At 41.1% G+C, this 22,424-nt stretch overlaps 2 protein-coding genes and 1 non-coding gene across 17 annotated transcripts in view; 1 reads left to right on the forward strand and 2 right to left on the reverse strand.

Annotated features, from left to right (window-relative positions):
• The window catches only part of Pkn (Protein kinase N), a 32,788-nt gene extending 12,039 nt beyond the window's left edge, over positions 1–20,749 (reverse strand). For 7 of the 15 annotated variants that reach the window (NM_176110.2, NM_001299313.1, NM_001259291.2 and 4 more), the window contains exons 1-4: positions 20,611–20,749; positions 19,480–19,781; positions 3,307–3,628; positions 1,142–1,680 (exon numbers count right to left, since the gene is read on the reverse strand). In NM_176110.2, coding sequence (NP_788290.1) covers positions 1,142–1,680; positions 3,307–3,628; positions 19,480–19,500 — 882 coding nt within the window. In that variant the 5' untranslated portion in view covers positions 19,501–19,781; positions 20,611–20,749. Of the gene's footprint in view, positions 1–1,141; positions 1,681–3,306; positions 3,629–4,020; positions 4,616–5,886; positions 5,977–7,636; positions 7,827–7,951; positions 8,360–10,300; positions 10,683–19,479; positions 19,782–20,610 lie in introns of those variants that run through there. The other 8 variants (NM_001169624.1, NM_001201967.1, NM_001103767.2 and 5 more) reach the window with 5 other exon arrangements.
• asRNA:CR45132 (antisense RNA:CR45132) lies at positions 20,497–21,246 on the forward strand. Its single transcript, NR_124483.1, has 2 exons — positions 20,497–20,847; positions 21,076–21,246.
• CG2063 (uncharacterized protein) lies at positions 20,962–22,286 on the reverse strand. The gene is made up of 3 exons (NM_136631.4): positions 22,067–22,286; positions 21,255–22,000; positions 20,962–21,190 (listed from the first exon to the last, which is right to left on the reverse strand). The coding sequence occupies exons 1-3, from the start codon at positions 22,157–22,159 to the stop codon at positions 21,052–21,054; spliced, it is 978 nt and encodes a 325-aa protein (NP_610475.1). The 5' UTR covers positions 22,160–22,286; the 3' UTR covers positions 20,962–21,051.
• Positions 22,287–22,424: the final 138 nt, after the last annotated feature.

Genomic DNA, 22,424 nt, shown 5'->3' on the forward strand with positions numbered 1-22,424 from the left:
AAAATCCCAAAATACAGAACTCCATCACTAGGTCTTGTTAAGGAAAACTTGTTCCCATTGATATGAAACGCACTGCTGCTCTCGACTTTTTTATTTCTGCATCTAACAGATGCAACCGCATCGCAGAACAAATAATTATGAAAATGGGGCCTGCAAATAGAATATTTAGGCCACAGCAGGCCGGACAACATGTTGTTGTAGTAGCTTCAGCGGAAACTAAGTGTCTGTACGTATGCGTCTATGTTGAATCCAAAGACAAAACCGCACGAGCATCGGTGAAAAGATAAATCATGGCGAGGAAAAAAGCGAGCTTGCCACGCGACAGGAAACGCAGACATTGGGAAATAAGAAAAAGTTTATCTATGTCCCTGCACATGTACGTTCAGTGTTAAATGCATTGTGAAATTTGAAAAAAATACTCGTCTTGCGTTTATTTTGGGACCATCTTTCTGTCAGCAATGCCATTAACTAAAAAATTTGAAATGAACTAAAAAGCTAATGCCAAAATTATTAGGGCAGGCCCTGAGCACACTTGCCAAATCATTTTTCTTCGACTCTAGTAATGGCGACGTTCCACGTCCGTTTAATTAATGAGACGACAGTTAGCGACAAAAACAACTAAAAAAATAAAACTTGAAATTATAACGAAAGCGGACGAACTGAAAAATATTTAAAGCAGCCGCATAATTAGCTTATTGCCTCCTTACCGCTTCCCGTTTCGTTTCACACGACGTTGCCACAAGTTGGGAAAAAATCACGTATACGCACGTATAATTCAAATATGATTCATACGTCGTGTGGCCATATGGCAGCAGGCACACCTGATTTCAGCTTAGCGGGGGAATACTCGCAGGGTTTATGTGTCTACCTGGCTGCCAGCCAGCTCTAATTAACTCTAGTATTAGCATAAATACCGATTCTTTTTGAATTACCAAGAACAGTAGAACTTCCATAATAGAAGCTACCATAGCAACTGCCATCCAAAATTATATAGTTATCTAAAGTTTAGATTCTAGGCTTCTAGATTATTGTTTGTAAATTTCTTGTAGATTTATGCTTTTACCACATGACCCTTGATTCCCCGAAACTTCTATATAAATATCTACAGATAATCAACCCAGATTTAAAAGATAGAACTCACCTCCTGCAAAGCCTTCTTGTCCGGTGCCCTATTCGCCGTCTGCAGCGTGCGTATAACATTCTTGGCTCCATCGACGACGGCTGCCTCGATTCGCAGTCGATGGCGGAGCTCCTCGATTCGCTCCTCCAGCGTCGTCTCCAGGCTCTGCGGCTGGCTGCTGTTGTTCCCGCCGATCGTCTGGCCATGCTCGTCGATCATCTGGCGCGAGGCCTTGAGGCGATCGGCCTGCTCGCGGTTCTGTTTCACCTTGATGATGCGCAGGCGCAAAAACTCAATCTTGGCCTTCGAGTCGGCCAGCATCTGGTGGGCTTCCGCCAGCAGCTTCTTGTCGCATCCGATGCCCAGCGACTGGATCATGTTTTCCGCCCCGGTCTTCACCTTCATCTCGATCTGCAGCTGCTTCTCCAGCGAGGCGAGCACTTTGTCATTGGCAGTGGCCGGTGCGCCGCCCTCCAGAGCCGTGTTTCCGCCGCCCAAGCCACCAACTGCACCGCTGACCAAGAAGCCGCCATTGGGATCAATGCAGGCAGTGATCGATTCTGAAAGATATCGGAAAGATTAGATTCTATTTTATTCTGAATTTCGTAAGAAGTATTGAATGATAGAAACCTTTCATAGATTTAGATACACAGAGTACAGCACAATAAGTATTCTATCAATACCAGTTTAGGATAAGGACTTTTAAACCCACCGTAAAGAAAGAATTTCGCTTGTCAAGTTAGAAACAGCTGTTGTATTATTATTTTAATAATAAATAAACGGTAACCAAAAAATCAATCAATCAGCAGTGGTGTTCCAAATTTTCTCAGCAAAAATGTCCAAAACTTGTTTATGCCCTTTTTCTCCCATTGTTTATTTTTGAAAGGCCATTTGTTTGGCACAAACTAAAAATGTGTGTGTTTGGTTCTATATGCGCCAGCTATTTATTCAAAGAGAATCGGCATTTGTGCAGCATTCTTCGACAGCTGCCAAACATGTCAATCGTCTGACATATGAAAAGTCGACTCTGGCGCCACACAATGCCACATTGGAGGGGTTCTTGTGGGGCAAATGCTTCTGTTGGGGGATTGGCCAAACACGGAAGCAGATATATAGAATGCCAGAACGCTGTCTCCATTCGGAAATGTAAACAAACCAAACGTATCACACTTACGGCAGTTGTGTCAATAGGTTGGCTCACAAAAACCGAAGAAAACGAAGAAAACATTTCGTCCGTCGCCGAGACTATCACAAAGTGTTTTGTTAAAGATACGAGGGCATATATAAAGCGATAATCAGATCATTAACACCCAGCACAATGTTCACTTGTCACCACCATGAAGCATTAGGTGATGGGCCAAAAAAAAATGTGGTAAAGGTAAAAGAAAATGCGTGACAAAGACTCGTAAAAGACGGACTTAACCATTCCCAAAGCCCCGAACAATTGCAGCATTCGTGAGGTTTTGATGTCACTCTCTTTCGGAAGTAAGTACTTTCATTTTTGTTCGGCTTTTTATTTTGGTCAAAAAAAATTTCAATGGTTTCATAATTGAAACTATTATTAATTATAGCTTTTAGCTACTAAATTACAGCTTTATTATAAAGCAATTTTAAACTGTCCCTGCTCTAAATATCACTTAATTTTAGGAAACTACTTCATACTTTTAGTCCATTGGAAACAAGTAATACAAAGTTTTGAATACACATCTTTACAAAATCTTTGTTTATAATAAACAGTTTTATACAGAATTTACTCATTCCTTTATTTAAATTGCTTGCCCGGAAACCACGTGACCTAGAAATCCGAACTAGCCCAGGATATACCAAACATTTTGGTTGATTGAATTACACTTTACAACCAGGTTGAAATTGAATTAACCAACAACCTTATCTTTATCTTCTACACAAAAAGGAACATCTTTCAACTTCATTGCAGTGTCCAAACTTTTTCTTGAAGCTTGTTTTGGTTATAGCTTCGTTAGTGACCCCGCCCCTTGGCCACGCCCTCGTTTTTATTGGGAATACACTTGACTCGTTACACTTGCCCACAAAACTTGTTGCATGAAACTTTTGCTCTCGTATAATTGCAACAGTTTATGTCTGGCTTTTAGTGGGTTTTCGAAACGAAAAGCGAGACGACGGTAGAAAAAGTTACCCAATCTCTATGGGAATTGATGGATGCTCACCTTGTCCATTACTATTGACGGCGGTGTTGGCCGATGTCAGGAGGATTTGACTCTCGAGCTCCTGCAACTCGGACTTCAGCTCGGCAAGTTTACTTTTGCTCTTCTTGACAAGAACGGCCACATCGCTGAGGGATCGTCGATCTTTAGCCACCTCGCGGAGCTTCTCGGCGCCCTCTTTGATCTTCAGCTCCTTGCGGATCTCTCGCCGAATGGCCTCCTTGATCTCCTCCAGCCGTATGGACATACAGCTCTCCGGCAGATTCTCTGTGAAACCATATTTGTGACTGAGCTCGTACAGAACGGGATGCTTGATGTATTCGCCCTGTGGGTGAGAAAAAATGGGAATAAGAAAAAGGTTATACACATATTCGTAATTAAATTCGATTCAAGTTTTTGAAACACAAACAATAAAAAACGTATACTGCGGCACCTCTTGGAGAAGTGTGACATCTTTATAGACTGCAGTCAATTTAATTAAAAGCCAAAAACTGCAGTTGAATCAAACAAAGTTCATAGTGAAATACTATGCAGTATTTGAAGTGCATGATTGGCACAAAGAATTTAAAACCCAAGGAGATGAACATACTTAGAGAACTGTATCCGAAATATGAAAATATAATGGTTCTATAGTAAAAAAAAAAAAAGTTGTAACCTCCAGCCGACATCGTCTTAAAATCTTATAAAATGTTATCCAGTTTTGTTCGACTAACTCACTTCTGCAGATATCTCATAGTTTGAACCGTTCACCGAATCGGTGTAAAATACGGCACCACCACTGTCGCCTTCGTTGTCAAAGTCATATGAATCTTCCGGTCCGAAGACATTGGTGACCAGTCGATTCCACAGACCACTGTTTGATCGCCGGGCGGTCGAGTGTCTATTGCTCCTTCGGGGCAGCGAGTGGCACTTCCTGCGAGCAATGAAGCCCTCTGAAGCGGATACCGAGGTGGTATCTTCGCGATCCCGCTGGCTGCTTGGATTGATCATGCTGCGGATTCTCTTCACCAGTTTGGACATTATTCACTCGGGTTTCTCGTTAATTCGCCGTGTTTATTACCTCACTTTGGTCATTTTACAGCCGTTTTGTGTGCGCTGACAAGTTCACGGTAATTAGCTGGAACAGGCTGACCCACAAAACAAATACACACGCTTTTATTCACACGACTCCGACTGCCGCTTATCTGGAAAATGTTTTTTGCCTCCCCCTCCGGGTTCTTCTGCCTTCTTGTGCTTCTTTTTCTTGTAGTTCAACAAGTTTCTTTGGCTTTCTCATTAAGCGGTTCTCGATTGCTTCTGTCTGATAGCCACTCGAGTCTTTGCCGGGAAAAGTCGACAAAGGTGTCACTTGAAACAAGCGAACAAGCCGACAGTAACTGCTATGCAAATTGGAATTCTAATCGATCGATCGTTTTCAATTGAATGTCATCGTCTTTGCTACACTTTCTCGGTGAATTTAGATATCAGAATGAAGTTAAACTGTTTGATAGGCGAAAGTCTGCTTGAATGGAAAGCCAGTTGGCAACCAAAATCAAAAGGAATTCAATTAAACGCGTTGATTTAATGCACGTGCCTTTATATTTTATTCTTTTAACTTGTGAGTTCGCGTTCTTTCTTATTCGTCTTCAGTTGCTCAACTAAACACTATTTCCTAAGAACAAAGCAGAAAAGTTCTGCTACAAAAATTACTCAATTTATCCAACCATTCAGACAATATCTTAAATGAAATTCAAAAATTCTATTCTCCTACAAACTCATTCATGAAGTTCAAGTTCATTCTTATCTGTCAGATACATATGAACCCATTTTTATGTTCTTAAAAACAACAAATTAAAGCAATTGAATTTTCCCGCATTCACAAATTGGGTATTTAAGGGCAAACCGCCTGAACATATTTACACAATGAGCCATAGGCAACAAAAGTTACCCAGTTGTGCTATCGATTGAATATGTTTATTTTCAATTCCTGTTGAAATCTACGTTCTGCAAAACATGTGCATATATGTATGCCCAAACAAAGTGGCAAGTGCAGAGAGGTACAGAGTAAACACTATTCAATAAACAATTGTTTATGGAAAACTCATTATAAATATTTTTGAATTCGTACCACCTAACGAATGGTGAGCTTGGTGGGATTTTTATTAAGAAACGTCGCCAAAGGGATAGAAGTAATATTATTTTATTTTTTGAGATTGTCAGATTTCCGTTTTTCACAATGAATCATTGTATATGTATTGGATTTCTTCACTGTAGGGCTAGCTAATGCGACCCTCAAACTTGCTAGTTATTTCTCAAGAGGTTCTTGCACCATTAAAATGGCCCTGAATTGGCAGAAACCTAATAAAGGAGTGCGTAACGTTTTCTTATCACAGAAACTACTGATAACTTTGGCAGAAAACTTTGAATTCCAGGCCCGATTGTTTACACTAATACATTTTGATTCACTCTTTACCCCACACCACACAGTTAATTTTTTTATTAGTTCTTTCGCAGTTCATAAGGGCAGAATCATCTGCCATTTGGATGACTGGCACTTCACAGATAGTTATGTTAATATTTGTAGCACTTGTTCAGATTAATAACCAGTAATTAGGTGACACCTCTGAGTCACCGTTATCAAGCTCCGGTGGGAAATCGGAATTAACTACGCCCGTCTATAGTCGAACAGTTACTGAGAACATCCAGCTACCCGAGCGGCTAGGTGTGCACCAGTGTTTGTGTGTGTGTGGGCGTGTACTTGTGTGTGTGGCTTTGTTAGGGAGAAAAATCGAAAAACGAATCGTGGCGAACGGCAATCGTTTAGCAGCAACAGGTTCGTTTGCCGTCGATAAGCTCAAACCACGCAACTCAATTCGGTGCGAACGCAACCGTCTTGGCCAGTGCCGAAACATCGATCTCCTTCCAAAGGAAGATGGTGGTGCACGCACTCAAGTATCTTTTATGGGGGTAATGCGATTTTAAGTAGACACTGCTAATTGCCAATTAGCCTAACATCAAATTCGATAGGAAGCGGCATGCTGCATCAAACAGGCAAGTTGCTAGTGCCAAATGTCAATCCACACTTAATTCCAGCTAAACGCCCACCTACCCAGTTTATTTGGACAGATAAAGTATTAAGCAAGATCGTAAAAACATCGAAAAAAATATATGGTGGCTTCCCAGGACATCATAAGTGCTAAAAGATATATTGATACATCTGATTACCAGAGGCTTAACAAACTAATTTGTATTTTTATAAAATGTATACATCATTTTAAGTGCATTATATATATGAATATAGGACTAAAATAATGTTGTTTAACTATAAAAACATTAATATAAACAATTTTTTTGACAGGTATATTTAAATTGCAATGAATGATATTGTGATAATAAAAAAGAATTTTCCCCTAAATTCAGCTACTACTTTAGATAAACATTTCGTATTTTGTATTTTGTATTTTAGCCCACTTTTATGGGCTAAAAATTGGTACACAATAATACATTTTAGTTGCAAATATTAAGTGTGACGTATTTTTCTTGAGTGTGGCTAATGTTTGTCTGGGAAAATGTGTTCGCATGTGAAATTTCAGCGGCGCATTCTTGAAAACATCTTGATGTTGATAACCGTAATAAAGCCAAATGAGATTGCATAACGTGATTACAGAAAGGCAAAGGAAAATGCAAGCCCAGCATAGCGGAGCAATGAAAAAAAAAAACTAACACAACATACTTGAATAATCAGCATATAATACGCGATATAGCGACATGTTTATTATACGTCGGGATTCGGTGCGGTTGCATTGAGACAAAGGCGATATATAATGTATATGTAAGCACTACATGCCTAATGACACCAGCTGACTGAGAAAGTTGCACAAAAATGCAGCCCAGCACGGGGAAATGCGATGTGCAGAGGCGAGTGCGGTGTCAAAAAACTTCAATAAATTTTCAAAAATTTTTGAATTTCTTTTTGACGCACGCCACATTTGTGTGGGCAGAAGATTCGAGTGAAAATACACGTAGAAAGGGACTGAACGAGTGAGAACGTACAGTCTCTTTTCGACTCACTTATCAGCTTCTTTTTTGCCTTAATGAACTAATTACCCAAGGCTTAACGGAATTAGCGATTTAAGTGCCGTAATTATTAATAACAATAGCTTGTTTAGGGAATGTTTCCTGTCCATTAAGCTGGCATTTTCAGCTACAACTGCAAATCGGCGAATAGTGGATGGAAGTACGTTTCGGTAAATAATAAGAATAACTACAATTTTGCATTACATAAGTAACTTAGTTAGATTTTAGCCCAAACTCCACCGTGTCTTTAGTCTTAACACCACCCTTGAATACATACGTGCAGATATCCCTTGAGGCGCGATCGTAGGTCCTTGAGGAAAACCATGTTCATGGTCAATGCCATAGTACGGGTTTCTTCTATTTGCTTAGTTTATTTCACACAAACGGCATTGAATGTGATATTCGTACACCGATAGTAACACATTGGCAGTATATTTAAAGTTAATTTCTTTCTTTTCGTTAGCTCACTGTAGAAATATGCGAAAATTTGTATACTCATTTTCCAAAAGAAAAATTGCACAACGCAAAAAGTTTTTTCGCTGTGGGAAAGCTGGCCAAATATTTGTCACAATAAAAAGCACCAGGCACCCACCTCTCCACGTCTACGGACTCATCATATATACACACTTATATGTATGTACATACATATGTACATATATATGGATCGGACACATCGAGTATCGAATATAAAAAGCGACGATGTCAAGGCGCTGCCAAGTCGCAAACTGCAATGCTAGGAAGGAAAAACGCTCCGCTCTGGTGGCGGAAAAGCGATTAGAAAGCTTTTCGATTTGCGCACATAATTTCGGAAAAAAATAAATAAGAAAATAACGAAATTCGCATTTGAAATTGGCATGCGAATGCAAAAGGGAAGCGAGTGCAGACAGATACTGACACGTGTGCGCTCTGTATCCATGAGATACATTATGTGGAATTTTTATCTATCGGAAAACTTCTACAAATTTCGCTCAAAACAAACACAAGCACATTTTCCATTTACCTGCAACGAGAAGAAATGAGAAAAACATTTATTAGTATATCAAGTCGGAGTAAATTCAGTTAACTAATGATAATGATGATGGACCACTTTGATTCGGCCCGCGGCAATTCATAAATTGATAATTGGCGCCCGCTTTGAAGTCGAACTGCTTGACTGGGGGGGAGGGGGATGAAGAGGTCGACCCAGCGACCAATGACCAGTGGTCAACAATGAAACTTACGATTTCTAATCGGTCGTTTGCCTCCGAAAAAAATATAGAAAAATAACATACAGAAAAGCGAACCGAGCCTGCTATTTAAGCTCCAGCAGATCAGCAAGGGAATTCAGCGGGGCAGGAAACACCGAAGCGTTTGCCGCACGCACATGAAATCAAACCGAAAACAAGGTCGCCAGCCATATAAACTCCACGGGCACACATCAACATAAAGCATACTATACTATATGTATGTGTATATCAACCCATAGCGTACCCTTGGCCGATCCGATGCTCTTTCACTTGATCGGCCCACGCACGTCCACAAAACACATGTGTGCACACGGGGGGATATTTTTGCCTTTATTTTTATTTTTTGTGGTTCAAACGTCCGATTTAATTTTCGCACTCTACATGGGAAAGGTACACAAGGGGCGCGTTTATGGAAATGGAGAATCGCAAATGCTCTGCAATGTCCACATATGACTGGAAATGTGAATTTCCTTACATAACATATCTAGCCAATTTTTAGACTTTGAAAAAGTATTACTTAAACTAAAAGAGCGTCTATACCAAGGCAATAAATCATTAGGGAATATTTAAGTTTTGGAGAAGATTCATTCCAACGAAGCGAAATGCTACAAAATCGATAATACACGTACAAATATTTAATTACTTTACAAATCGATTCACTTTTCATATTCATGTTACCCGCTTCCGCGAAGTAAGGTGTCGAAAAAAATCAAATTACTTGACCATTTATGAACAGAAGACTGCTTAACAATTTGAACAGGTAGAAACTGGCTTTGTTATTATTGCTACTATTTTGTATATTTTGGGCAAACGCCTAAACAAACTGAATTCGGTTTTGGTGTGAGATTTTGCATTACAAAACCGAAATGGCAGGGGAGAACTGAATTGGAAATGAGATTTTCCCGAGTGTCAACTATAAATTTTCCAAAAACGCTTAAAGGCAATCACAACTTATTATGGCATATGCATGTGGCTGGTGCTGATGAATTTGTTTAGTTTAGTTGACAACTGAAGCTGTCAAAGCTTCTTATTTCGTATTTAATTTGTTTTTTTTTTTTTTAATTCGTAATTCGAGTTCGACCCAATATGGAAAATGGTTGAGGGGTATGAGGGGCGGTACAGGGGGGTTTTGACCCAGTCGCATGGCATTAAGGCAAAGCCATAGAAAGGCATCGACGACTGTGACAACAATACTAAAAACAACGAAAATTTTCATTTTTCTACAACGCTTCTTTTTCTTAACGATTTTTGCTTATTCAGCACATGCAACAAGTGAATTGGGGTTAAACCTCAGTAGCGTAAGTACCGTAAATAAATAATAAAAAAAAACCAGCGAAAGAGACGCGGCAATAAAGGAAGGGTGAAAGAGGAGGCGAGAGGTGGCCACAACGAAATTGTGGCAAAATTAGAACAAAATGTTGGCCCGCTTGAAACCGAAAATCGATTTTTGACTGGTCTCGAATTTTAATTGATTGTCACTTGGATTTTCACTTTTTACGAAGCGATTGGCAGCCAAACGAAATATAAAAGTAAAAGAGAAATGGAATTTCACCCAAGCGCCGTTTGGTGTATCTGAATCTGTGAGTATCTGTATCTGTATCTGTGTCTTTTATCTTTCGCCTTTTGTCTTAATTATTAACTAGAAATCCGCTGAAGCCGACGAAGAAGCCGTAAAATAAATGGTCCAAATCGCGTAGATTCGTTTAGCAACTTACACTCAGCTCGAAATCGGCTAATCCCATTGTGGTAAGGTATCTCTAGTTAATCTGCCGGATTTGTAACTGTTTTGCACTCGCGTTGCGTGGGCGTGCCTCTCGAAATTAAGGACATTGACATGGCCAAAACGCATTTATCCGTGCGTCATCCGTCGAAAAACATATATTTCTGCACACCCGTACGATGGAATAAACGCGAAAATCACCAGGCACAAAGGCTTCGTCTTCGCCTTCCCAATTTATGCAATTCGCTTCTGCAGCACGCCGCTACTTTCACACACAAACAATAACAAACGAAACAGGCGAGCAAGCTGAAACATCGAGCGACACCACAACGAACCACAACACAACCGGCTTACTCAAAGTCCGCGAGCGAACTGAAGAAAAGCACACAGACCCAAAGCCCGCAGCTCCAAGCCAAGAGAGCGATTCGTTGGTGGGAGAGCGTAAGAAAGGCTTGAAAAGTGGGAGAGCACTGCATCTACAATCGCCAAGGGGACATACTCATATGTACATACATGTTTAAGATCGGCTTAAGTAGATAGGAAGAATGCTTTAGTCAAGGTTCCATAATCCATTCCAAATAAAAATATTTCAGGAACTATTTATGTGGTATTCCAGGATACATGGAAGTCATGGATTGTATTTTAGTAGATTTATAAATTGTATATTGATAAGAAAGTGTTACAATTGTACTTGTTTATACTTTATACTTGTTTATTTTGGTATATATATCGTTGTTTGTTGCAACCGAAAGCAATATATTTTCAGCTGCTTTTGACAGGTGAAGAAGAAAAAAATCAATAAAAACAAACCAAGTTTCTGTCAGTGTAGTTCAATGAAGTGATGCTCCGGAAAGAGTAAGACTAAAGTAGAGAGAGCTAGAGCCCCGAAGAGAGTGTGCGGCTGAATAACTGCAACTCAAGTTTGTTAATTGGCTCCGCTCAGATTCTTTTCAGTTTTCCTCTTGGCTCTATCCCCCAGCACTTCTTTTTTTCTCAACACTCCTATTGTACCAGTTCTGGGAATTGTACAGCTATGTTTGATTAACATTTGAGAGAGATCCCCTCTCTCCCTTCTGAACTCAAGAATAAGCTCGCGGCATCTCACCGATATTTCGACTATTATGAAACTGTCACACATTTCAGCTGGCCACGACTTTGTTTATTGTTTATTCCAGAGAATAAGCCAGAAGATAAGCCAAGTGTCGTCATTTGCATAAGCCTCAAAATAGCTGGAAAATGGGAAAATGGGCGAGAGAGCAAGTGAGGGAAATTCCATGGCTCAGCGTGGCGCCGCTTCAATTAGAAGAATTCTTGGCCCAAGGCTTTCTCCGCTCTAGAGAAATTCTTTCACCCAAGGCTAAATTTTTCTAGAACAAACTATTAAAAACGGGATCTTTATTAACTTTATTTGCCAGTTGCTATCTAGCATAATTTTGAAAAATCTCTTACTAGTCGCACCAGACTGATTTCAGTGTTATATTGATTACTTTACCCATAGTTTCATATAAATATTTGCAAGTTCCTCCACCTGAATTGAATTGAAGGCCATCAACCCTCTGTAAAACAAAAGTGAAGAAGCCCCACAAACGAGTAACTAATTAGATATCCATACCCAGGGTGGTTCCCTTCTATCAGCCCACTCCGCCAACCTTTTCGGCGGCCCTGACTCACCCGCCTGACCTATTCAATGAGTTTATTAAAGGGTTTTTAAATCGATACGTGTGGCCCGTTGTGGGGTTGTGTGTTTGCCAACACTATGCGCGTTGGAAAAACGGAAATTGCTGGCAAAACCCGAAACCGGATGTCGGATGTGCAGCCAAAATGAAAAACGGCAAGCCAAAAAAGAAAATGTGTCCAATGCCAAGTGCACCGACTGATAAGAGTCTCGCTCACTCTAGCTCGAAAAAGCGAAACCGAAATACGGCAATCGAACCAAAAAGCGTCGAATGCGTCATGCCAGTCGCCCAGCCCACGTTGATCCAAGATCCCAGAGGTTGACAAACCCAAGTCCCAAAACGCCGAACACCGAACAACACTGAATCAAAACACTATAAACACTGCCACGCACTCGCTTCGAAAACAGCGCCCAAAAAGTTGCCCAGCCAACAAGACAACTCAGCCAGTTTCGTCATAATTACACGCCCCTCTTCCAACTCCTTTTCTTTAAGGCCAACAAAAAAAAACAAGGAAAAGTGTCCAAAGCCATAAGAAGGCGATGTACTCTGTTGTACTCTATGTACACTAGATTTTATCACATTTTTCAAGACACATTAATATTACCGCCGAGATTCTTAAATTAATTTCTCCTATGGCTATGCGTTTCTTACTATTATTTAAACCGAAATTGGTATAATCTTTCCGAAGCATCAACAACTTACGACCGGAAAACATTATTATTATTAAAAAGTCGCATAAACCACGGAATCTTTTCGTTTAGATCTATAATGAAATGGAAATGGATTGGATATTTCGGGAAAGTTCGCCGCGTTCAGCCGGAAAATGAGTGCCTGTCAATTATGTCATTAAAAAGGGAAACGGAGCCAAGAACAATGCCAAAACGAATGCTCTTACCACATAGCAAATGAAAGCCGAGTTAAGATCTGAATGGATATGCAGATTGTCGGAGGTCTTAGCCACGGCTGTTGCAGATGTACATATCTGCAGACGTATGTAGATGTCTCTGAAAATGTATCTGTAGGATGGTGCTTTTCGGGCCGTGTGATTGCTTGGGCGCTGTCACGTAACGAAAGGGAAAACTCTGGCTGTCGCCTGGCTTTAACTTTGGCTATAGCTTTAACTTGGCTCTGTGTCTGAGTTTTGCTGTCGCATCGATGCGGCTGTGGGAAGACATCGTTGTCGTCTGCAGCAACATGCAGTAACAAGTACAACAATAACAGGAAAGGTACAGTAAAGCCTCTCGCAGACGAATAGTGCAAAATGGGAAGCGCAGTTAATAAACTACAATGTTACCCAAAGAATATCTTTTAATTTTCAAAATCACTACATACTGATTCAATGTTTTTCAGATACTTAAGCTTCTTTCAACTACTTTCTACGTAATTAACAACAAAGAAGTTTGACTGTATGTTGCCACAATGACAGCCCAGCGGCAACAATGGCTGCCAAGAAGAATCGTTTATGGCCAGAAGGGGCGGGCATAGCAGGGCAGGGAAAAGAGGGAAAAACAGGGAAAAGGGCCCACAGTGTCGGCCGACGTCAAAGAGGAAGGCGCCCTTTCCGCTGAAAAGTTCCGACTGGCTGGCTTCAAGACATCATGCGAAGGGTGTCGACTCTCATTTGCATCTTCTTAAACAGTCAGTTAAAAGAATAAACCAGCACCAGTTGAAAGCCTCTTATCCCCGAAATCCCAAGCAACGGCAACCCAATTATGCCAGAGTTTTCGCTACAGTTAAAAATGATAAAACATGTGCACTATTACAGTTATTTTTCGGTGGGAAAACTGATGTGTCGAAGACCATTTGATGGAAAAAAACATGGGTAGGGAGGAGCACAACAGCAGCGGCTCCAACTAATTGCATTAAGAGCTGAAAGGTGCAACTGCAACTGCTGCACCGATAAAAACAAAAATCAGAGCAATTCCCACAGAATCGGCGAGGCATTAGCCGCTCACGTAATGTGATTAACATGAATTCACCGCACAAACACCACCATACGAATGGCAGATGAGTTGTATTGGTGCGGCACCTATCGCTGCGATTAGAACTATCGCAGGGAATGGGCACAAAATGGAAAAGTTTCAGAACTAAAACCACAACTATTCCTTTAAGTAGCTCGAGTGAAATGAATAGAATTTACAGACATTTTCATTACTGAAGTCATTTATTGGTTTTTCTTAAATAAAATATAGAGTTATGTTAACTATGATAGAAAGTAGACATTCAGTTTCTAACATTTCAAACTTTTATGTCTAATTTTACCAATAATTATTAGCCAAACAACAGAAATGTAGTGCTTAGAATTAGCATAAAATTACTAATATTTCAATATTTCACAAAGCTTACTTATTACCATTACTTGAACCAAATTTCCCGTTTGACTAAAATTTATTTACTCTTCTCTAAAATGGGAAGCTGTTTAGCATTGTTTGTTGTTCGTGGCTCGTTGTTGTTGTTTCTGCTGCTGCATTCAATCAACGAACAACGGCATTTTGAGAGCAGCCCCTGAGGCACTGGCTTCGGCGTCAAGCGCGGCGGTCAACAACACTTGCAGCGATCGAAAAAAAAAATGGTTTAGTAAACAGCAACAACAGCAACAACGACGTTTGTTTGAGGAAGCCAGCTTAGAGTGGGAAAATTGGCAGAGAGCGGCTCTCAAACGTGGAGAGTGCGCGAGATGAGAAGAGGGACGGAGCATCGCAGGTGTTTGCCAAACAATTGTAGTGTAGCCCTGGCACGCTTTTCTCCCCTCTCTTTCTCACTGCAGCATGGTCCCAACACTGAGAAAAATGCCATATAGGGCAGTCGCCAAGGTATATAATCATAATGATGATTTATGAATTTTATAAAATGTTAATTAGCATGTTATTTGGATATGTCACTAAATAAAATTAAATAAATAAAATAAATTGGTAAGTAAGCTGCAACCCAAAAACTTTTCACACCATTCCAACACGAGAGTTTGTATCAAATAACTCGCAGTTACGCTCAGTGCATCTGTCAACCCTACCCTTATTTCTTCCTCACTCACATATGTATGCGCAAGTGGCATGTCTCTGTTATGCTATTAACATGCTGTTAATTTGATTGAAAAATGCTTTATGGCAATTGCCGCAGCAGTTGCAGTCGTAGTGGCGACCCAACTTTTGTTTTTGTTTGCCATTTGTTCGTTTTTGGTAGAGTGAAAGTGAAAATTACGAAAATTATACAGAAATCAATGTTACCGCAGCAGCCATCGCAGGCGAGGAAAATTGGATGGAAATGGACGGCCAGCGGTGGCTGCAAAGACACAAAACAAAAAAAAAAACGACCAAACAAACAACAATACCCAGCTGTTTGACGGCTGCACGTGCAGCGGTTGACTGTGCTGCCAAAGAAATTGCAATTGCAACTGCAACTCCAAACGGAGTGTGGCAAGTTCAAGACGCTGGCCTGGCCTAAGGTGCACCACATTCCACATGTCAGGCGAGACGAGTTCTACTTCTGCAACTAGTTTCTGTATTTGTTGTGGTTCTTGGTTCTCACATCATTTGCAACCTAAAAGAGTCGAGCGGCACAGGCTGGCTAACTAACGTTGTCCCAATTTCGAGAACCCACTGTAATTGGGGACACCTGCATGCGCCGAATTCGAGTTTTCCGCTTTTCGAGTTCAAGGCGAAAACCCGTTCGCCAAGCAAAATCCAGGCGAAAGAATTACGCCAAAAGTGAGGCACCTCGAAATGGGGCATATGCATAGTTCGGGGTCTGACAATCACAATTCGGAGAAAACACCATGGTTATAACATGTATTTGAGTGACTATCTAAGATCTGACCTTTCAAAAGGTCGAAACACACCTAATCGTTAATCACTTCAGAGTTGATTAACTTACGATAGATTTTGATTAATTTGGGCTGGTCAATAACTTATGCTCATCAACTAGCGGCATAAACCGATTCTAATAGATTACCAAGGTAATATTGTCGTATCCTAGCTCCTCACCTGTTGCTTTTGGCACCAATCCAATCGGCACCAATCACACCCACAATCTCATTTTGATCCGGGGAAAAGAAACAAAACAGCAGCTGTAGCTGTAGCACAAAGTCAGCGCAATAATTTGCGCAATTGAACTCATCAATTGCAGCAATTAAATGTGCCCACGGCGCGAGAGGATGCGGAATGCGAGGGGTGGCAGGGTGGGGGTTTGAACAGGCAATAACGAGCTATGAATTAACTTAGTCAAATGCAGAGGGGCAGGCAAATGGGTGTGATATAACGCCAGCGAACAACAACACAAACAAAATGCCGGCGATAGGCAGCAAGTTAATTAAATGATTTCCAATGCCCGTCGACCCCGCGGTACGAAAAGCACTTTCTTTTGCCTCTCGGGAAAAATCGAAGAGGGAAAACTAATGGTAATAAAGTTTCCGTTTGAACGCTTGACTAGCAGCGATGCATATATTTTGCAACATTTAATTGCTCAATTTATGTAAGCTGGCTCCGAGGGTCGAATTGATAACGAAACATGAGCACAACAACTGGCTGCACCAATAAAATATAAACAATATAATCTGTGGAGCTTCGCCACATTAAGGGAAATTTTTTTGTTGTTTGCAGGGTAGAGGAGGGTGGAGAAAGTGGAAGCTCAAGACTAAGTCGCATCATCGCTCAAACGCTCAAATAAAACTTTTTGCGCAGCTGGAATCCACAGACATCTGCGAATCACGACTAGTCGCAGTATGATAAGCTTATCAGCCTCCATCTGGCTGCCCCACGCCAACCTAATAGATACAAATTGAATTTAATTAAATGCATCCCATCCCATCGCAGGGTTGAGGAAAACTCGTGCAAAACAAATGTGTGCGGAAACACAGCGAGGAATCAGAGGAAAATTGAAGCTGTAAACAAGACGGCGACCGAGTGGCAATTTAATTAAAGAAATTCACTGCACTAAGAAATGCTGAGAAATGTTTCTATTTTAATCGAATAAATTGAGAAATACGGAATAAGTTATAAAAATACATTATGTGTACAACTGATTCCAGGTTGAAAATATTGCTTTGATTGCTTGCGGAGAATGTTTTGATATTTACTCATCAGAAAAATCTTCTTATTTTCAAAAAATTTAAGTAGAAAAAACATTTAGCCTTAGCTAAATCCCTAATAAAACCTGTCATTCTTACATTCCCACGCTACTTATTCAACATTAATGGATATGAAGAACACGAATTATTCCAATATTGTGGTTTCACTTCATTTCGAGGTCAGTATGACTATCTTTTGCACACCTATTTTTGAGTGAAAAAATAAACCTTTAATTGGTATACTTGGTGGAATTATCTGGCAGTCGCAGCCACTTTGCTGGATGCAGTCGAAGCCAAAGGTAAACAACAGGCCAGAGACAACAGGCTGCAGAACTCCTCGCTCGCCCCTCGCTTCCCCGTTGTTGTGGCCCTTTGTTTGTTCTGACAGCCTGTCAGTGGCCAAGATGTGGCCACACAATGACGCTGGAGATGGCCAGGAGGCAGTGGGGCAGGGACACGTGACACTTGATGGTCGGACCGCCATTCCCCATACCAATTGTTTGACTAACATTCCGCTAGCATACAAGCAAGTGTGTTTGTCGAGTCCTTTTGCCCATTGCAAATTTGTTAAACAAATCAAGAATGCTTAAAACCAAGCTCAAAACACTTAAGAGCCAGTAAGCACACATTAAATGGAATAAAGTTCATCGCAGCATAACATATGTTATTTGTACATTCTTTAAATTTAGAAAAGAACGCCAAACCCCTAATATATTCAATTCAATTGTTAATCGATTATTTAGGACTATTTCCCTATTGAATCAAATACTCCGGCATTTTCTAGGCTTTCCTTTAACATCAGTGCCGTTTTCCATGCCAACTGGATGACCCTGTTCTGCCGAGCAGCTTTAGAACACCGTCAAGATGGCTCGAATTGAAACCGAAACCGGTTCTCGGCTTTCTGAAGTCTGAAAGAGGCGAACCTGCGGGCAGATTACGTCTCCTCTGCAACTCAGGTGCACCACCGTAAATGGCAAAAGTATGTAAGTAGGAGCTGCCGCTGCTCCTCCTCCTTCGGGAATCTGGTTTTCTGGCTAAACACCGACCGAGTGTGACTACCCACTGGGCTTATATTATTTGGTGGTGTGTTGCACTTTCAATCCCATCCCATGCGCCATGCCATCCCGCAATAATTCACCATTGAAAGTAGCTGCGAGGTCTGGTGAATGGATTCATGAAATTAACTTAATGGGTCACTGCTGAATGATTTCTGACTCACTCACTACGTGATGGATGCTGTTCCCGATACCAACAGCAACATCTTCACAGAAGCTGCAATCAGAACTTATAAAGAGCGATAAGCGAGTTCCGAGATAAGGCGGCGTCGCATCGACCTAAACAACTTGGCCGCCCGTTTCTATTTATAAACTGCACAGTTAAATACCCTGTAATCAACTGATTGCAGGCCACTTCACTAATTGCAAGCCGTCAGTAATTGCACTACACGGAAAAAAGTTTCCACTGAGATTTAATACCAAATGCAAAGGCTAAAACTATAAGAAGGCTTAAAGAATATTTTACAAATGCATAGATATCTATGTACAATTTCTTTCGGAAATCGAATAGTAATTGTACTTTAGCAATATATGATTTAAAAAAACTCAAACAATTTTAAAACCCAATTTTAAGTGTCATCTTTTTCCTTTGCTGATTTTCTGCAATTTCCACTTACATTCAAGGCGTTCAAATTAGGTATTAAAAATATCCATAAAATTGTTGACCGTTGAGTGTCTATTTATAGCCTGTGGGTCACGCACTTAAGCCAATTGCCACTTGGCGCACTGGATGTGAATTTGAATGTGGAACGCGATTTGTGCACGCCACCTAACGAAAGTGATGTCATTTGCAGCCAATTGTTGCTGTTCTCATTGGCACGGTTATTATCCCTGGTCGATGAGCGGTTACTAAGGAGCTCCGGGGATGATGACCCACAAGTGGTTTCCGTCAGCTGGAGCGGAAATCACCGGTGCGCAACAGGTGTGTCAGCAAGGAGAGCACTCATACCCAGACAAGAAATGCCTCTTCGATAAGCCACAACCCAAATTAACAGTCCAGCAAACTTTGCAACCAAAATAAGGGGTTTTCAATCTGTGCTAAATTCGAGTTAAAGAAAAAACAATCAAAGTCAGATGCAGTACAAATATTAGACAATCGATTCTTTGAATAGTCATTAAAGAATATTGTAAAAGTTAATATTTGGGGCTTTAAATTTTCCATTTTGAAAATAAAAACTGGAGTAAAAAGTTCAATTAAGTGAAGTTGGACTGTATTTTCCGTAGGAATGTTTAAAATACCACGGCTGATTCGACGAATGAGGTTGAAACAGACAAGGGGGCGGTGGAGGGGCCGCTAGCTGATAGGGAAAAAGTTAAGCAACCGTTTTGACCGGCAGACGCACACTTCCACACACACGCATGCACACGCACGCACACTCACCTGATAATACGAATCCGACATGGTTTATTTGGTGCGCCGCGTTGAATCACTCGATGCCGTAGCTTCTTGTTGTAGTATTTAGTTGTTGGTTATTATGAATATGGTTCTTGTTGTTGCGTGTATCTTTTTGGTTGTCAGTATTTTGCTTTTGGCTTTTATTGGCGCCGCACACAAGCACAAGCACACGCGTCGCGTTTTTGTTTACTTTCCTTTGGCTTTCGGAATTGTTTAGCACTTTAACACCTGATGCCGAACAGTATTTTCTTTATCTCTTTTTATCGAATGCGCTCTCATTTGATTTCCTGCGGCCGAAAAAGCAACAAGCTGAATAGAATTATGTTGTTTTTGGGCAGGGCAACCCACAAACACACACGCACGGCAAACAACAAGCACACCAACAAGTGGCAGCATCGAAAGGTGAAAGAGAGACTGAGCAATGGTGCGAGAGGCACGGGAGAGAGAGTGGGACAGCGCATCTCATTGTTGCGAGCGAAACAAAGAGATGGGGACTTGCTCTTGTTCTTCTCCTTTAGGCTCTTTTCTCCCCACTTTTACCCCTTTTTTCTGTTGCTAAATATTATGCATATTCCAGAGACAATGGCGTTCGCCCATTGAAATTGCCCACAATTGAACGGTGCTTCTTTTTCTTTATTTTCTGTTCCGCTCTTGCAATTGGATTTATAAATAAGCTTTCTAGCGAGTGCGAGGGGAAGGAGAGATGCAGCGCCAGTTGCGGCAAAATAGCGACTCGCGCAGCTAAAAAAAGGATGGGAAGCGAGGGGCAGACGAAATACCGGTTGCCGTTTAAATGGCCACATCCGCATTTATATGCACCTTGAATTAATGGCACGGCCAAGAATGTTTAAACTGAATTTTTCACCACTCACACACGCACATACATGGACATTGGGTTAAACAATAATCTCGGCATCTTCTTCATCTTTTTATACAAATCTTAGGCTATCTCGCTCACACACACACACACTCATTCGGCTCAGATCGAAAAATTCTTTTGCTGTTGCTGCGTTGTCTTCTCTCTTTTCTCTCGGTGTGTGGTTGTTGTTGCTCTGCCCTGTGTTGTGTTCTCCAAATTTTACTCCGAATCTATCAATCGAATTAGGTATCACGCACTCCTATTTTCAAATCATAACGCCGACTGCTTCCAATAAATAAACACTGTATTTATTTGTGTTTTTGTAATTTAAAACGCAAAAGTACAACCCAACACACACGGATGTTCGAGTTACAGCCAGTGTGACCGCGCCAGAGTGAGAACAATATGCAGAATAGGTTTTAAATATACCAAGAAAATACCATTGAACACTTTCGTATGTGATGTGCGCACTTGGGGTATTCCTAAAACTGAAGGTAAACAAAATGTATTTAAAAACAGCGATGATTTTTACATATTATTTGTTGTTCATTATAACATACAGTGTAAGCTGTCAAGAAACAGAACATAATAAAAACCAAAGACCGTGTAAAAAAGGAAAAACAAACCCAAAAAAGGCTTCTATTGAAAGCCTTGGGATGAGAATGTTTAAAACTAAATGTTTATTTAAAAATTAAAATCTAAACGGCTGGCTTCTTCGGCAGCGATCCAAAGGCGGAAATGACAGTGCCCTTGGTGCCCGTAACCGTGGTGGTTAGAGCCGGAAGAGTGGTCTTAACAACGGTTGACGAAGGTGCCGGTTGATCCCACTTGGATTTGCTGCAGGACGAAGTCGAATTAACAAATGAATTCAATAAATACAGTAGATTAAATGCATGCTTACCGCTTTTTGGCCTCCTCCTCGACTTTCCGGGCCAACGCAGTGGCCTGCTCCACCTTGTCCATGTCCTTGCGATCTTTCTGCCGCTTCACCATCTCCGTTTTCTGGACCGCCGCCAAGGACTCGTAATAGGACTCCTCGCCCCACTGCAAAGGATCATAGATCTCGGGCGGATAGTTGGTACCGAACTCGTTGATGTCGCAAAAGCTTATTAGTTTGTCATATATGCTGGGATTGCGAAATTCCTTGCGATCCTGTATTACGCGATTCATGTCCATATTGGTCTGGTTCATCTTTGTGTACATTTTAGTGATTTTGGCCACTAATTCGGCGGACGGCTTCCCCTTTGGCTCGGGTGGCAGCTGGAACTTGTACTTGGCGTACTTGGCATCCTTTTCGTAGCTCTCAGCCGTGCGTTCTTCGACCGGGAAACATGCCGGCTCCTCGTCCACCTCCATGGGCGTGTCCCCGTCCTTGGAACCACTACCAGCATTGCTTTTATCCTTGGCTTTGGGACTGTCTTCGCTCTGGGAATTGGAACTATTGCTCTCGTCGCCACTGCTGGACTCCTCTTCACTAGAGGACGCTGCGGCGCGGTCCTCGTCCTCGTCAGAAATCAGGGTGTCATCCTGGTAGCTCACCAACCGACGCACCTTCTTGGCCCGCTTCTTTTTCTTCTCCTTAGATCGCTTGCTTTCTTCGTCCTGTTTGGTGGGCGTCGGCGTGGGTCGCTTGGGCGGTATGATTACCTGGGTATTGAGAAATGCATTTAGTGAGATTATAAGATTTCGACTAAAGTTAAGGTGAAACTAAACCAGGGACGCCGTGGAGTTTTGTGAATCCGGACTAGCATCGCCCTCGTTCTCGGAATCCGTGTACTGGGCAGTCAAGCTGGCCAGGGCAGCCATTTAATTGGATGTATTTAAAACTTAGATGACTACAACTTATTTTAAGAAATTGTTTTTAATTTGTCGAAAACGCAACTGTTTTATTTTTCTATAACATGTGAACCAGGGATTCAGTAAATATTATTTGGTATTTTTGGGGTAAAGTAAAGTGCGATCTAAAAAATGTTGCCGTTTCAAACATTTAGTAGCTATGCTTTGATATTGATAGCTTTAAATAAAATTAAACATATCTTTAAAATAAAATTAATAAAGGAGATATTACATC

The sequence above is a fragment of the Drosophila melanogaster genome, chromosome 2R (assembly GCF_000001215.4).
Source record: "Drosophila melanogaster chromosome 2R".
Classification (NCBI taxonomy): Eukaryota; Metazoa; Arthropoda; class Insecta; order Diptera; family Drosophilidae; genus Drosophila; species Drosophila melanogaster.